Here is a 13,617-nt window from a genome sequence, read left to right on the forward strand (position 1 = left end):
GTTCTATTTGAGCCTGTAGCAGTATGGACAACCGGTCTCTCCATGTCATATCGTGAGAATAAATTCGGCATATGGGCGTTGGTTGTGAGACAGCCTCCCTCCCCTCCTCCGCTTAGAGCACTTCTGAAGTGCGGTGCAGTGCAAGTACAAAAGTCCCTGCACTTTTGCACAATACAACACTGCGTTTGTGAATCTGCGCGAAAAGAACGACTGGGGGAATAACTGAAAACAAAAAACACTGTGCCGTCGACGGAACAGTTGGAACTGTGCCAAGAAACTGCGTGCCAGCTCCCTTCCTGTGACGTATCTCGGGCCTTTAGCGGCGAGGGCGAGGTCCGCGCCAGTCGCGTGCCCCCGTTGGCCGTGACCTGGAGCTCTCACCCGGCAGCGCCGCTCGGAGGCTCAGGCCTGTCGGCCGGCCGCGGTAACTTTGAACCCCTACGGTGGCGGTGCCCCCGCCCCCCCCCCCCCCCCGCCGGGGCCGGCGCCGCCGTCGGAGGGCCGCGCGTCGCTCCGGCCGGCGGGTTCTAGTTACGGCACCGCGCGCGAGGGCACGAAGGAGTGCTGGGTTGGCCGAGGCCGAGGGCTGGCGGCAGGTGGTTGTGACGGAACGTGCAGTTGGCGGCGACAGCACAGGGAATGAGAGAGGGCGGACTTCGTGGGATTCCCCGAGTGGACGGTGACAGCACAGGGGATGAGAGAAGGTGGACTTCGAGAGATGCCCTGAGTTGACGGTGACTCGACGGGGGATGAGAGAGGGCGGACTTCGAGGGATGCCCCGAGTCGACGGTGACACGACAGAGGATGAGAGAGGGCGGACTTCGAGAGATGCCCCTAGTCGACGGTGACAGCACAGGGGATGAGAGAGGGCGGACTTCGAGAGATGCCCCGAGTGGACGGTGACACGACAGGGGATGAGAGAGGGCGGACTTCGAGAGATGCCCTGAGTCGACGGTGACAGCACAGGGGATGAGAGAGGGCGGACTTCGAGAGATGCCCCGAGTGGACGGTGACACGACAGGGGATGAGAGAGGGCGGACTTTGAGAGATGCGTTGAGTTGTAGGTTACCGGTGTGGTGGCCGCGGCCACGCACGGTCGACACGGGAGACAGTCACGGTGGGTTTCCTATCGCTGGCCCAAGAAGCGATCCTTAAATGATCTGTCGACGGACGTGGCTTGCGTGGCCTCCGCCGTCGCTGACTGTCGCGGCCATTGTTAAGACAGCGTTGGTGAAAAGTCACGCGATGTCAGGTCATGCAGTGTCATGTCATGTTGTCAGGCGCGGTCTTTGAACTCGGGTCCCAGGATGCGAAGTCCGACGTCCTGCCAAACGCCAACCCAGGCACGTGCCTACTGCAGCAATGCTAAGCCATCCCGCATATTTTGTTGTGTCATTTATATTGTTTTATCACCGGGACGAGTCATCATCGAAGGTGGCAAAACTGCAAAGCGCGTTGTCAGGTTCCATCACCCTCAACATCTTCCTGTCAAAGACGATCAGATATGCTCGAACAGGTCCCGGCGAATTCTTGTAGCACGACCTCATCATCAGGTGACCTTTGCGAGTGGACGACTCAGCCCTAGCGTTTTCCGCAGCTCTTTTCACCCGAACGCCTCCAGCAGCAGTGCAGCGGTACGCTGCCGCCGTCATCCCGCGCTGGCAAAGCCAGCCAATCGAAACCGATTAACCAATCGAAACCGAAGCCGATGAAAACGAAGTGATAAACCGACCTTGTCGAAATCTGTGTCGAAGTCGATGAACCGAGCTGCACGTGGCACACGCTTTGAAATGTGTCTGGACAACGCGCCAGTCTGAAACAGCGCATCTTTACTCCTCCAGCGGTACCGACTGGGCTAAGCTGTGCCGACTGCGCGAAAGAAGAGATGCCGACTGCACCAGAGCTGTGCCGACTGCTCCAAAATGGTGTTGACTGCACCAGAACTGTGCCGACTGCGCCAAAATGGCATCGCCTGATCCCAAGCTGTGCCGACTGCGCCAAAAGGGTGCCGACCCTGCGCCAATGCCGTGCCGTGCTGCGCCAAAAGGGTACCAACTGCGCCAAAGCTGTGCCGGCTGCGCTGAAGTGACACGATGTGCGGCCAAGCGAGCCGCGAACTGGCGAATCGACAACCGTGCAAAACTAACCGCCCCGGTGTGGCCGTCAGCCGGCCTCGTGCCGAGTGCGAACAGCCCCGCTGGGAATCGCAAGAGCCTGTTCGCGTCCCACGCCAGGCACAGGCTGCGACCTTTGCCGGCGGCGTGGGCCCGCCGTATTCCGCATGTACCGCCCGGGTCAGCGCCGCAGGTGCATCGCATGACCCCCGGACGCCCGGGGGCGATTCTGCGGACTCGTCGGTGTCGGTTAGGTTGAGAGGGCGTGCGGGGATGGGTGGCATCTCGGGGCGTTTATGGTGTGACTGTTTCTTGCGTGTTGTGTTTGTGCGGTGTACGGTTGGGGTGTTGGTGTGGTTTCTGTGAGGGATTTGTGGGGCCCGATGGATTGTTTGTGTGGGTCCAATAGGGTGATTGTGTGGGTCCGATGGGGTGATTGTGTGGGTCTGATGGGGGTGTTTGTGTAGGTCTGATATGATGTTTATGCGGGTCTCACTGGATAACCGAATGCTCACGGACCGTCGGTCTGGTGACTCCGGAGCAGCCCGCTGATCGTGCACAACCACGACGGCAACTGTGAGCACTCGCGTTCCACCACCCACGCCTGTCTTCAAAAGAAAGAGGGGGGGGGGAGTATGGTATCTCCCCTGCCCAAAACGATCTCCCACACGCGGCTCGGACGCTGCCCGACCGGCGCGTCCGCCGCCGCCGCCGCCGCCGCCGCCGCCGCCGCCGCCCCTGCGGCGAGAGCGTCCGCCATGCAGGCGGCAGGCCGGGAAGCCGCCGCCGCCGCCGCTGATATTCACATTCCCGGCGGACGCCGGGCACGTGGGCAAGAGCGGCGGGTGTACGAGGAACCGGTGCCTGGCGGCGGCCGTCGGCCGTCACCGCCGTATTGACCCGTGTGATCCGCTCCACTGCCGGGATTACCAGCGGGGCTCGAGCCGGTGATATGGGGCATCGGACCCCGGACCCGCATGGCGAGAGTCGCGAACTCGTGGAGTGGAGTGGAGTGGAGTGGAGTGGGATGGAGTGGATTTTAGGGGATTGGAGTGGCGTGGAGTGGGTTGGAGTTGAGTGGATTGCAGTGGCGTGGAATGGAGTGGAGTGGAGCGGAGCGGAGCGGAGGGCAAGTGAATGAAATAGAATGGAGTAGAACGAACCTGAGCGGAGTGGGATGGCGCAGAGCCGAACAGGGCGAGTTGAGATAGAGGGAAGTGAAATGGGACGGAGTGGATAGGCTTGGGTACGGTGGCTTAGGGCGGGCAAGAGACGCGGTCGAGGTTTGGACGTGTTTACGGAAGTTGCGGGTGCGCGTTGCGTGGTTATGCTGTGGCTTTTTGCCATATCGTGGTATTGCGCAACGCATTAAGGCCCCGCACAAACAGGTGGCCTCTTGTGATCTCGCATCGGTAATGATAAGACTAGCCCTACAGTGCTCGGATTAGCCGTACGGTGCTCGCGATTAGCACCTCCGTGCTGATGATTGGCCTCTCGGTGCTAGTGGTTTGCTGCGCGATGCTGGTGGTTAGCCACACGATGCTTGTGGTTAGCCACACGAGGCTGGTGAGGGCCGCTGCTTTTCGCGGATGTGATGCCAACTCGGTGGCCTGCTATTCCGAGAACTTCAAACTGTTTAACGGAAAAAGCGCGGAAATAGAAGCTGGGTGCCTTTTAGGGTCCTAATAAAACGGCATTAGGCTTGACACTTTTCCTTCAAAATAATTTCCTTCATACCGGATCTTACCTGCGACTGGACTGGATGCCTTAAAACTTTCCAGAATCTTAAGTATTCCTACCAGTATTCTCGAGAGTTTTGGATTTCCTTTTATGTATGACTGCTGTAGGACGTTTCGCTCGTCGGACTTTGCGAGAACAGCTGGTGGCATTCGGCCGTTTCCACTAAGGCTAATGGCTCGAAATTTTCGAGAGCGCTTGGCAAGTTTTGGTAAACACGGCATAAATGCCCCACTTCGCATCCAGCACGGCTCCGTGTTGGCCTGGCATTGCTTGATGCAAAGAGCTCGAGTGGATTAGGGAAACACCCGCTTCCTTCAGTAATCGTTCGAAGCTCACGTCCAGACATCGCCTGGCATTTTTTCGAACCATTGACGGAGGTTAACGTGACACGGAATACTGCCACAAATAGCGCGCACCGTCACATGTAACACGAAACACCGCCACATCGGACTCGAGCCAATCTATCCCAAAGGCCACCAGTCCTTACTTCGTCCCCCTACCGCTCGCACGGGTGGGGGGGGGGGGCGTCCCACATTGCAAGCATTCACGATCGGGTTTTGATTCGCCGAGACACGGCTTACGTTCGTCAGCCCAGGCCGCGGTGAACATCCTGGGGCTGCGAACGGTCTGGAGCGGCAAGCATGCTGGGATGGCGAGCACTCTGTGGCGACGAACGTTCTGGGGCGGTAAACGTTCTGGGGCTGCGAACGGTCTGGGGCGGTAAACGTTCTGGGGCGACGAACACTGGGGGGCGACAAACACTCAGGGACGACGAACTCTCGGTGGCGACGAACGCTCTGAACCTGCCGGGGTGTGCTCGCCGGCCGTGTCGGGGATTCTCCGGGGTTCGCGGAAGCGCCCCGGCCTTGAGCGACACCACTCCGCACAGCTAAGCCGAGCGTGAACACCGAGCAGCCGCGAGTGCAATGTCGGGCACGCTCGAGCAGTCGGTATGCCTGCGGGCGGTCGCTTTACGCTTTTTTTGCTTATTAGCGATGACATGTGGTCTCCGGGCAGCGTTCCGCGCCGTGACGTGCGTGTTCCGTCTGACTGCTGTCATGTAACGACGGCCCGCCTCTGCCTCCGCCGTCACGGGTCCGTATGGGGGTCGGCTGTCGGCGGGCTGCCGGTGGTCTGTCGCTGACGCCGTCAGCTCCGTCGCGGGCGACACGCAGTGAGCGGGCTCGATGCGGGCGGCCGTCGCTGACGTGGTCGCGGCCGGTCCCAGGCACCGCAGCCGACCTGGCGTCGGCCGGACGTGCGCCCCCGGGGGGGGGGGGGGACTCGCGGTCGTGGGCTCCCGGGCAGTGGAGTCGTCAGACTGGGTCGCTGTAATAGCCGGGTCTGGTCTGGCTGTTACACAGCTATATCGGGCGATCAGTCTGGCGGCACTGAATCGCATTCGTGGCTTGCCCTTGCTGGAGAATCGAAACGCGTGGTTTCGTTTAACTGTCCCCTTTCTATGTTATGAACATTTGTATGCTAATCCACTCCGCTATAAAACAAACCTCGAGGGTTTGGCTTACAGGGGTTTGGTTTCAGTGTACTAGTTAAACGGTTCTAGTTACGTGCGCTCCGAACGCACCACCCAAAACAGGCTGATCCGGTTTATACGAATATTCTTTAAACATCCTTTCCTGGCAGGGTTTTTTCTCGATATGGAACAGAGCTCGACACGGCCTCCACGGGCAGTGTTGACCTCTTGGCTTGCTGCCAGCTGGGCAAGGCAGTGCTACTCGCCCCCACCCCACCCCCCACCCCGCCCTCGCCCTCTCCGAGATCTATGCCCTGTCCTGCTGCATTACGAGTCCAGTATCATTTCCCGTGATCACGCCAGCGGAGAACGTCCGGGCTACGCTCTGCCCTCGCAGTGGCCCGCTCATACAGCCCGACTGGAACTGAGAGCACCGACTAAAAAGCGAAGGAATCCTCTTTCTTTTACGGGTCTGGGCCATTCAGTATAAACGGAGCGAATGCTGCTTGACCTAATCCAGGCAGTGCCGAGCCTCCCCCCACCCGTCAGGAATCCTCGGCTCAGTTATCTTTTATTCAGTCGGTGATCTACGGCCGCTGCCGTCCACAGATGATGGTCTATTCTCGGGTCGGACACGTGCTGTTGTTGGTACAGCATCTCTTGCCTGAGACGCACAGGATCACCATCGACCCTAAACCCGTCGATACGGGAATCCGCGATCCAAACAGCCGTAGTCTTTGCTGAAGAGCTGACGCTTCGAATCTCACAACCGTTTGTCCCTCCGTTACCGCAACAACCGTCCGTTAAACATCCGTCCGGCGCCCAAAATGCGCGCCGTTTCGTTCGTTGTGTTGTTAGGTTATTTTGTTAATTTTAAGACGTTTTATGCATAGTGTTATGTTTTGCTTTTCTGCACTTCCATCACTTGAAATATTTGATTGATTTGTTACACAACACACGCGTCATCTGCCAGGAGCTGGGTGCTGAAGAGTTCGCTACACGTTTGAGGTTTTCACACCAGACGTGACCAATTTTAGGACTGGTGCTTCATTGCGCTATACATAATTGCGCTCTCGAAAACGATGTCAGCTGTTGTTGACAGATGAAAATGAGGTATTTAGAAAGTGGCGTGTTTGAGAATAAATACGAGTGGGTACCTGACTTTAGGTAGGCTGCCTGAGCTCTGACCAGGCGCGTGATGCGAACCCACCGCCCATCTTCAAACTTGTAGCTCGGAGGGATGATCTGCCTCTCAATGGTTGCCGCGCGCCCCTCCGCCAGCTTCCCGCCTCGTGCGGCGACGCACGCGGGCGCGGTCTCAGGCCCGCCAAGTTGGCGACTTGCCGGCAAGACGGATATCACAGCATTGCTCGCGCCCGGCCCGGTACTGCTGGACAGAACCGCCAGCTGGCTGCCCCACGTGACTGGAAGTGACGTCACGTCCAGGCCAGTGCGCGTTGCATGTCCCCGCGTGGCGTGCAACGGCGAAATGCCTGTAGCCGGGTGTGCCGTGGCCCGGTACAACCGCAGGAACACCTGCACGTGAGAGGTTCTGGGCCGGCGCAGCGTGCCAGCTGACGAGATGGTGCCCTCCACCGGTATGGTGAGGCGCTCCACTATGCCACGCGTTTGTGGCGAGTACAGAGAGCGGAACAGGCCTCGAACGCTCAGAGCTCGTAGGTACTGGGCAACCTCAGCTGGGCGAAACTGGGACCCATTGCCCGACACTGGGACCCATCGTCCGACATTGTGGCCCACCGTCCGACACAGGGGCACATTGTCCGACACTGGAGCTCATTTTCCGACGCTGGGACCCACTGTCCGACACTGGGGCCCGTCGTCCGACACAGGGGCCCATCGTCCGATACTAGCTCCTCCGGCACACCCTCTCGCGCAAACAAAAGGCACAAGAACGTGATCACGGAGTCGGCAGTCACGCCCCCACCGAACGCAACTGCCAGCCGCGGGCTGTACCAGCACCAGCTCCAGCGCCACCAGCTACGCGCTCAGAGCAGGCGCCGTGGAGGTCGTCTCCTTCGCCCGCCGCAGTTCACCAGCGAGGAGTGACCCTGAGACCACGCGGAGGGTCTGCCTTCAGAGCGGCCCGCGCGGGCTCCACGAAAGCGGAGACAGACCGCACAGACCGCACGTGGACCGCACAGACCTGCACAGACCGCACGTGGACATCACTGAACCGCGGAGTGCCTGCAGCCCGCGCGCGTCACTGAAATCAGGGCTCTGTAGCAGAGGAGCCACGTGCTCAACATCGGTGTGGGCACCGTGGCATGAGACGATGCACCTGGGGAACGAAGGAGACCGCGCACGCGCAAGCACTTGGACTCCCTCGCCTGGACGCTAGCGCGGCTGAAGACAGCGTCCACTCCCTGTACACATCGGTCATGCGTACCCTCTGAGGACCTGCCAACACTTCCAGCTTCGCTTCCCTATAGGTTCGGAAGGCTTTCTCACATGTTACACTCAGGCACACAATGTCTGGGAAGCGCTGTTACTGGGAAGCTTCTGTCGACCACCATGGATGGTGGTTTGCCACACCCAGTGGCCGTGATGTGTGCAGCTGCTTTTCCTGACCCACTGACGTAATCTGTAAGGTGCGAACAGTGCGGGCACTGCCGGTACTTCAACACCCCCCGCACTGAGGGACAAAATGTCTCCTCTTGCCACAGTGTTGGCGGATGGTGTTGCTGGCAGGGCACACAGAATCCTTGGCGTAGTGGCCCTGTTTGCAGCAGAAGCGCGTTGGCTGGAGCAACATACTTTTGGATTTGTAATCCGTTCATTTCATTCATTGTGTATTTCATTCATTCATTTCAATTGTATTTCATTCATTATTGTATTCAGTTTTTATTTCATTCATTCATTTCATTCATTTTCAACATTCAGCATCTGGAGCCGCCCGCAGCTTCTGGCGGGGATGCTTGCAGAGCTGGTTGCATGGCGCTGCCGCCCCCCCCCCCCCCCCCCCTACTGACTCCGCCATCCGGTAGTGATGCAGTCTCCACTGACCCCATCAGCAGCGTCTTCGTGAACGTAAAGTCCACCTCCATCAGTATGTGCTGCCGCGGAGGAGCTGCAGACGGCTTCTCGATCGCTTGGTCACGGATACGTTCCTCACTGTGGTCACCATAATCACACGTTGCAGCCACTGCTGCAGCACACTGACCCACTGTGCAGTGGTGTCGTGACGCCGCTGAGCCTGACATCTGAACCTGTAGTGCTCTGCAACTACACCACACCTGGGCCGAAAACCCTGCAGCAGATAGTGATTTTGCGCGAAGTCCGTCACACTGTCTGCCTAGCGCGCTGCATGAATGGTCTGGAACACTATCTGGCCCGCACAGCCGAGGCGGAGGCACAGCCAGCCGGGCCCGAGAGGAATTACCCCCCCCAATCGCCAGGAGATAAGATTGTCAAACTGGCCGATCCATACCGGCCATGGAGCAGCCGGGTCGCCGGGTGTGACAGAAATGGTGCAGATGCCGATCGCATGATTAAATTCATCGCACGGATTCCTGCTTCGTCGTCGTTGCCAATCTGTCTTGTCTTGTACAACGTCTTCTCCCTTGAGAATCATCCTGGCCTTGGGCCGCAAAGGAAGTATTAAGGGGGCTGTTAGGGGGGCAGCGAGGGGGCTATTTAATAGGCGGTTTGTGATCCACACTCAGAACAGTGAGGAGCCGGTTAATGCCGCATTGCCAGACAGTAGACCATGTGCAGATGTAAACAAAATACCGAAGTGACGCGGAAAAGACAAAAGATAGAAAATGCACGGTTGAAAGAGTGAGAAAGCTGAGTTAAAATATGATCAAAAGGCAGTGAAGCGCAGACCGATGTTTGCTTTAACATGTGTGCACAAGTGCACACTGGATGAGGTTGTGTGGATATATTTTTTTTTAATTCACCTACAAATTGTGCACGCAAATCTCCGGTGAAAGGTTACTAGTGTTGTGTGATACGAACAACAATACTGGCTTGATGGTTATCACTGTTCAGCCTTACGCTGTGCGTGGGAACTAAGTAATAATTTTTAGGTGGCTGGTGTAGTTGAAATCATCATCTCAAATTTCCGTGATAAAAACATGTTTGTTATGGCTCTTGCCATAAGGTGTAACGCGCGCTGTGGTAGCGTCCGCCACACTCCTGTCGTACGCTTAAAACAGATGTGTCGCGGAAGCGACGCGACCCTGCTGCATGCTGGTCAACTGCATGCTGGTCATGCTGCATGTGGTGACACGTCTGCTGAAAGCTCGAGGCCACGCCGAGCTCCGCCACGAAGCGTGACCCGTGCCAGTGACTCGGTGAAATTGTATGATTGCTTAGTGACCTGTTGCGGTGGGTAAGTGGCTGCCGCACAAAACTATTGTGCATTGCCGCCAGAGTTTTCGTCATGCACCGCTTGATCGTGGTTGGCCGAGAGCTTGGCTGGGCTTCGAGTGCATCCAGCATTCAGCGGGCCCATGCCGTCTTATGAAAATCAGCTTAAAACTGCCGCTGTCAGGCCAAGCCAGTTAAAACTGGTTTGTCAGCACAATGTCTGCGTGAGCCCACACCGTCCCGTCACAATAGGACCTGTCGCACTCATGCACCACTCACGCTGAGTCTCCGCCGGAACTGGAGCTGAGCGCTTTACTTCCGCGCCGACCCTGGACGTACTTGTGAGCTGAGCTTATGGCGACGACTATTCCCAAAATCACTTATCTCAGGGATGGTAGCGCGAGTGCCCCACATAGTGCCAAACGCTCCCAACGTGTGAATAGTTAACCAAGGAGGCCATGACCGTAGCGGAAGCCCGCATGAATAACCAACGCAGCGAAAAGCTCTCCAGAACGCTGGACTAAGTGCACTGCTTCTCAAGCGCGGGAGAACGGACCCGACGTCGCCTGTCCGTTCACTTACATGATGCAATGTACCGCGCCCTCGCGCGGCCCACCGTGCCGGGTTGGAGGCCCGCTGCGTCTCGAGGCAGGCTCGCAGGCTCCCGGGTTTCCATGTTTCCACTGAGTCCGCTGAGTGGTCTTGTACCTTGAATGAACGATCTGCGGGTCGCTGCGAAGTGCGCCGCGGTGTCGTCGCGGTCTTCCTCTTCGACGGCTGTTTCATGCTTGTGTTTGCCTGATTGTCTCATCATCAGTCGAACTGTCGTTGTTTTTCGCCCGCTGTCTGCTTTGTGCGCGATTTCAGACGGCATGACGCAGTGATCCAGGCCCTTGACGCGTGTGTGCCTCCTCTCCGATTCCTGCAAGCTCAGTTGGGTAGCCATCCTCCCTGCAACGTGTGTTGAGGTCATTAATTCTTTGACGTCGACGCGTGCTGACGTCACATCGGAACAGTAGCCACCTCGACACAACGCGGAGGTGGTACGAGTGCCCACACCGGGGAAGGAGGGGGGGGTACTTCCTTTCCCGTGAGTGTCTCGCGCTATCTCCCACCGGCCAGGCTCCGAGCGGCCTGCCGGGGGTTCCATCCACTCATTCCATGGCCACAGTAACCTGACGTCGCTATCCTCATGCTGTTTGCAGGCAGCTGGAGGACGTGGACCAGAGCCTGGCCAAGCTGGAGGCGGTCGCCATCCAGCTGGACGCGTACTCCAAACAGCTGGAGTCGCGATTCCGAGCCGTCAGCGGCCGGTGATGGCGATGATGGTGACGAAGTGGGTGGTGATGTTGATGGTGCTGGTGCAGGCAGTGTTCACGGTGATCCGATAACCGTTTGGCGATGCTGTGAAGCGCCACAGTGCGCCTGAACAGTATCAAGGCATTGAGGCATCAACCAGGCAGGCCTTTTGACGAGGGTTATCCGTTGCGCGCCGCGACGCAGCGCACGCCAGCATACCCCGTGATGACGTCACCTCATCCGGGACATTGGCGGTGTCGCTGCCGTCGCCTGCAGCGCACTTCGGCACGCGTCGACAGCCCTGCGGACGACGTCACGTCCCCTGCCTCGTCCACCGGTGTGCGTGCGTCTGTATATATACACCGGGGGCGAGACGCTAACGCGTCGGAACACAGGGACGCTGCCAGCACGGCCTCGGGACACAGGGACGCTGCCACCACCGCCTGCGGGGCCTGGAAAACCATGCGCCGTCACGTGGGGTTCCGGCGCCCGTGCCGGCTTAACTGTAGCTGATTAGTAGTGATGGCCCCTCCACTGCTGTCTGTCAGCGCACTCCCCCGAGGCTCGGGCAGGGGGCTCGGGCAGGGGGCGTGGGCAGGGGGCGGGGCAGTCGCGGCCGGCGGAGGCCGGTTGTCTCGGCACGTCCTCGGTCGAGGCCGGCGCCATCGGCGCTGCGCTTGTGTTGTTAGATGGGAGGGTGTGTGTGTTGTGTTGTTGGATGCGAGGGTGTGGCGTGATCTCCCACGCGAGGCGCGGTGTTGACGGGCGTGCGGTTGGCCGTTTCCCTCACGCTGCTCCCACGTGGCCGTCGACATGGGCGGCGGCCGGCGGCGACCCTCTCTTGCAGTGACGCCTCTGACCGTGACCACGTCCGGCGGCGGGCCGGTCCCGGCTCGTCTGGGTCGCGTGGTGTTGCGCGCCTGTCCAGCCGGATCGGGGAGGTCCTCGGTCGCAATGGGTGGGGGGGGACGTTGCTGGGCGGGATTTGGGCGGCGTGGACGTGCCATCATAGCCATTGGAGGCCATTGAGCGTGCGTTAGTGGCCTCTTCATCATCGGTTTGACGCCCACGCACGTTCCTGGTCGTGACAGGCCTGAAAGTCGTCTCGGGCCCGCCTTCTGCTCATTTTTCCCTTGCTCCAAACGCGTGCGTAATTGAATCAAAATCGCTCACTTCTTACCGTCTTTGCATTCTTCCGTAAATTGAACGTCGGCGTGCTTGCGTCCCTTTCTAATCGTCGGTGCCGCCAAGACTTGCAACTTGTTAGCGGATCTCATTAGCCCCGCCGTCGTCAGCTCCACCCCCGCCGCCGTTGCCGCCCTGTCGCCGACCCGCGTACGTGCCGCCAGGGTCAGACAACCGTCTTCCGCCGATGCATGCTTTTGAAGCAAGCACGGTCTTGGCGACAGTCGGGCTGGGCGTGCTCGCCGCCCTCCCCGGCCGTGCGGCGCCGGTCGGACCCCGGCCACTGTCACGGAGTCGACACGCAGTGAGTGGGCGTCGACGCGGGAGGGATGGGCAGCTCGGCGTGCGTTCGTTTGCCCCCCCCCCCCCCCCCCCCCCCAACCACCCACCCACACCCAGTCCTCAGCTGGTACACGTGGGCGCCGGTGCGCCCCTGCTGCGGGCTTCGCGCGAGGGTTCGGGTCCCACTGATGATCCCATGGGGGTCCCACTGGGGTCCCAATGGGGGAGGGGGCGAAGGGGCATCGCTGTACCTGAGCGGTGAGGCGGTGTGGCGGTGTTACGGGGCTGAATGCATTCCTGGGGCTGACGGTGCTGGGGCGATATTATGTGTGTTCCGTACCGTCGGATACGTATCGGATATGCATCGGCGCATGTGCGTGTGTAGCTGCGCATCTGGACTCGTGCGCGAAATGCACACTGGTGTATACCCCTGAACGTGACTGCCTCTCGCGTTGACTCTCGTTCTGCATCGGTCAACTTGGCCTGTTGGAGGCGGCTCGACAGTGCGGATGTGGGCGACGTTTGCCTGCGCGTGCGCTGGCTCATCCAACCGAAACGCAGCCGCTCGCTGCTGCGGCGTCACGAAACCTCCCAACGGATGGTGGTCTGACTTGGAGAACTCCGGTACGGCACGCGGCTGCAGCATTGCCACTTCGATAGCCTACAGTTTGGATGGGTGGTATGAACACACCTTCTGGATTGTTACTGGATGAATGGAAACACATGTCGGCTTTCCAACAGAGAGCTTGGCTCCCGCCGGTATATAGGTTTCCAAGATAACGCCGATTAGTCTTTGACTCATGTGCTTGCCGAAAGTGACATCCAAACGGTGCTGTCTGTTGGCCGATGCGACTGCAAAAAGATGCAGCAGTGGGAGTCGTAAAAGTGGAAGCGCATCTATTATCGGATCAAAGCCGAGGCGCTGCCTCGAACGTGCCACCCGGCGCTGAATCACCGCCCTCAAGCCCATCCGGCGGAAGCTGCTTACCGTCGTGAGGGCATTAAATGAATTTGGTCCCTCATCAAACTGAAAGCAGAAGTTACTGCGGTTCCTAGGCCTGTGACCCATCTAATCTCTCCAGAAGTCCCCGGTGGATTTCTTAGATACTTTAACAGAGAGTGTTGGTACGGTACAAGCATACAGTCACACATCTATGTTGAAGTTGAGAGATGTCAGTACCGGTGAAGGTA

At 58.9% G+C, this 13,617-nt stretch overlaps 1 protein-coding gene across 1 annotated transcript in view; it reads left to right on the plus strand.

The window, feature by feature from the left end:
- The first annotated feature begins 9,876 nt into the window (after positions 1 to 9,876).
- LOC119104793 (uncharacterized) overlaps positions 9,877 to 13,617 on the plus strand; it is a 21,044-nt gene continuing 17,303 nt past the window's right edge. The window contains exons 1-2 of the mRNA XM_037228514.1: positions 9,877 to 9,884; positions 10,866 to 10,973. Coding sequence (XP_037084409.1) covers positions 9,877 to 9,884; positions 10,866 to 10,973 — 116 coding nt within the window. The remainder of the gene's footprint in view (positions 9,885 to 10,865; positions 10,974 to 13,617) is intronic.

Source organism: Pollicipes pollicipes, unplaced genomic scaffold (assembly GCF_011947565.3).
Source record: "Pollicipes pollicipes isolate AB1234 unplaced genomic scaffold, Ppol_2.1 Scaffold_6052;HRSCAF=7182_pilon_pilon_pilon, whole genome shotgun sequence".
Taxonomy (NCBI): domain Eukaryota; kingdom Metazoa; phylum Arthropoda; class Thecostraca; order Pollicipedomorpha; family Pollicipedidae; genus Pollicipes; species Pollicipes pollicipes.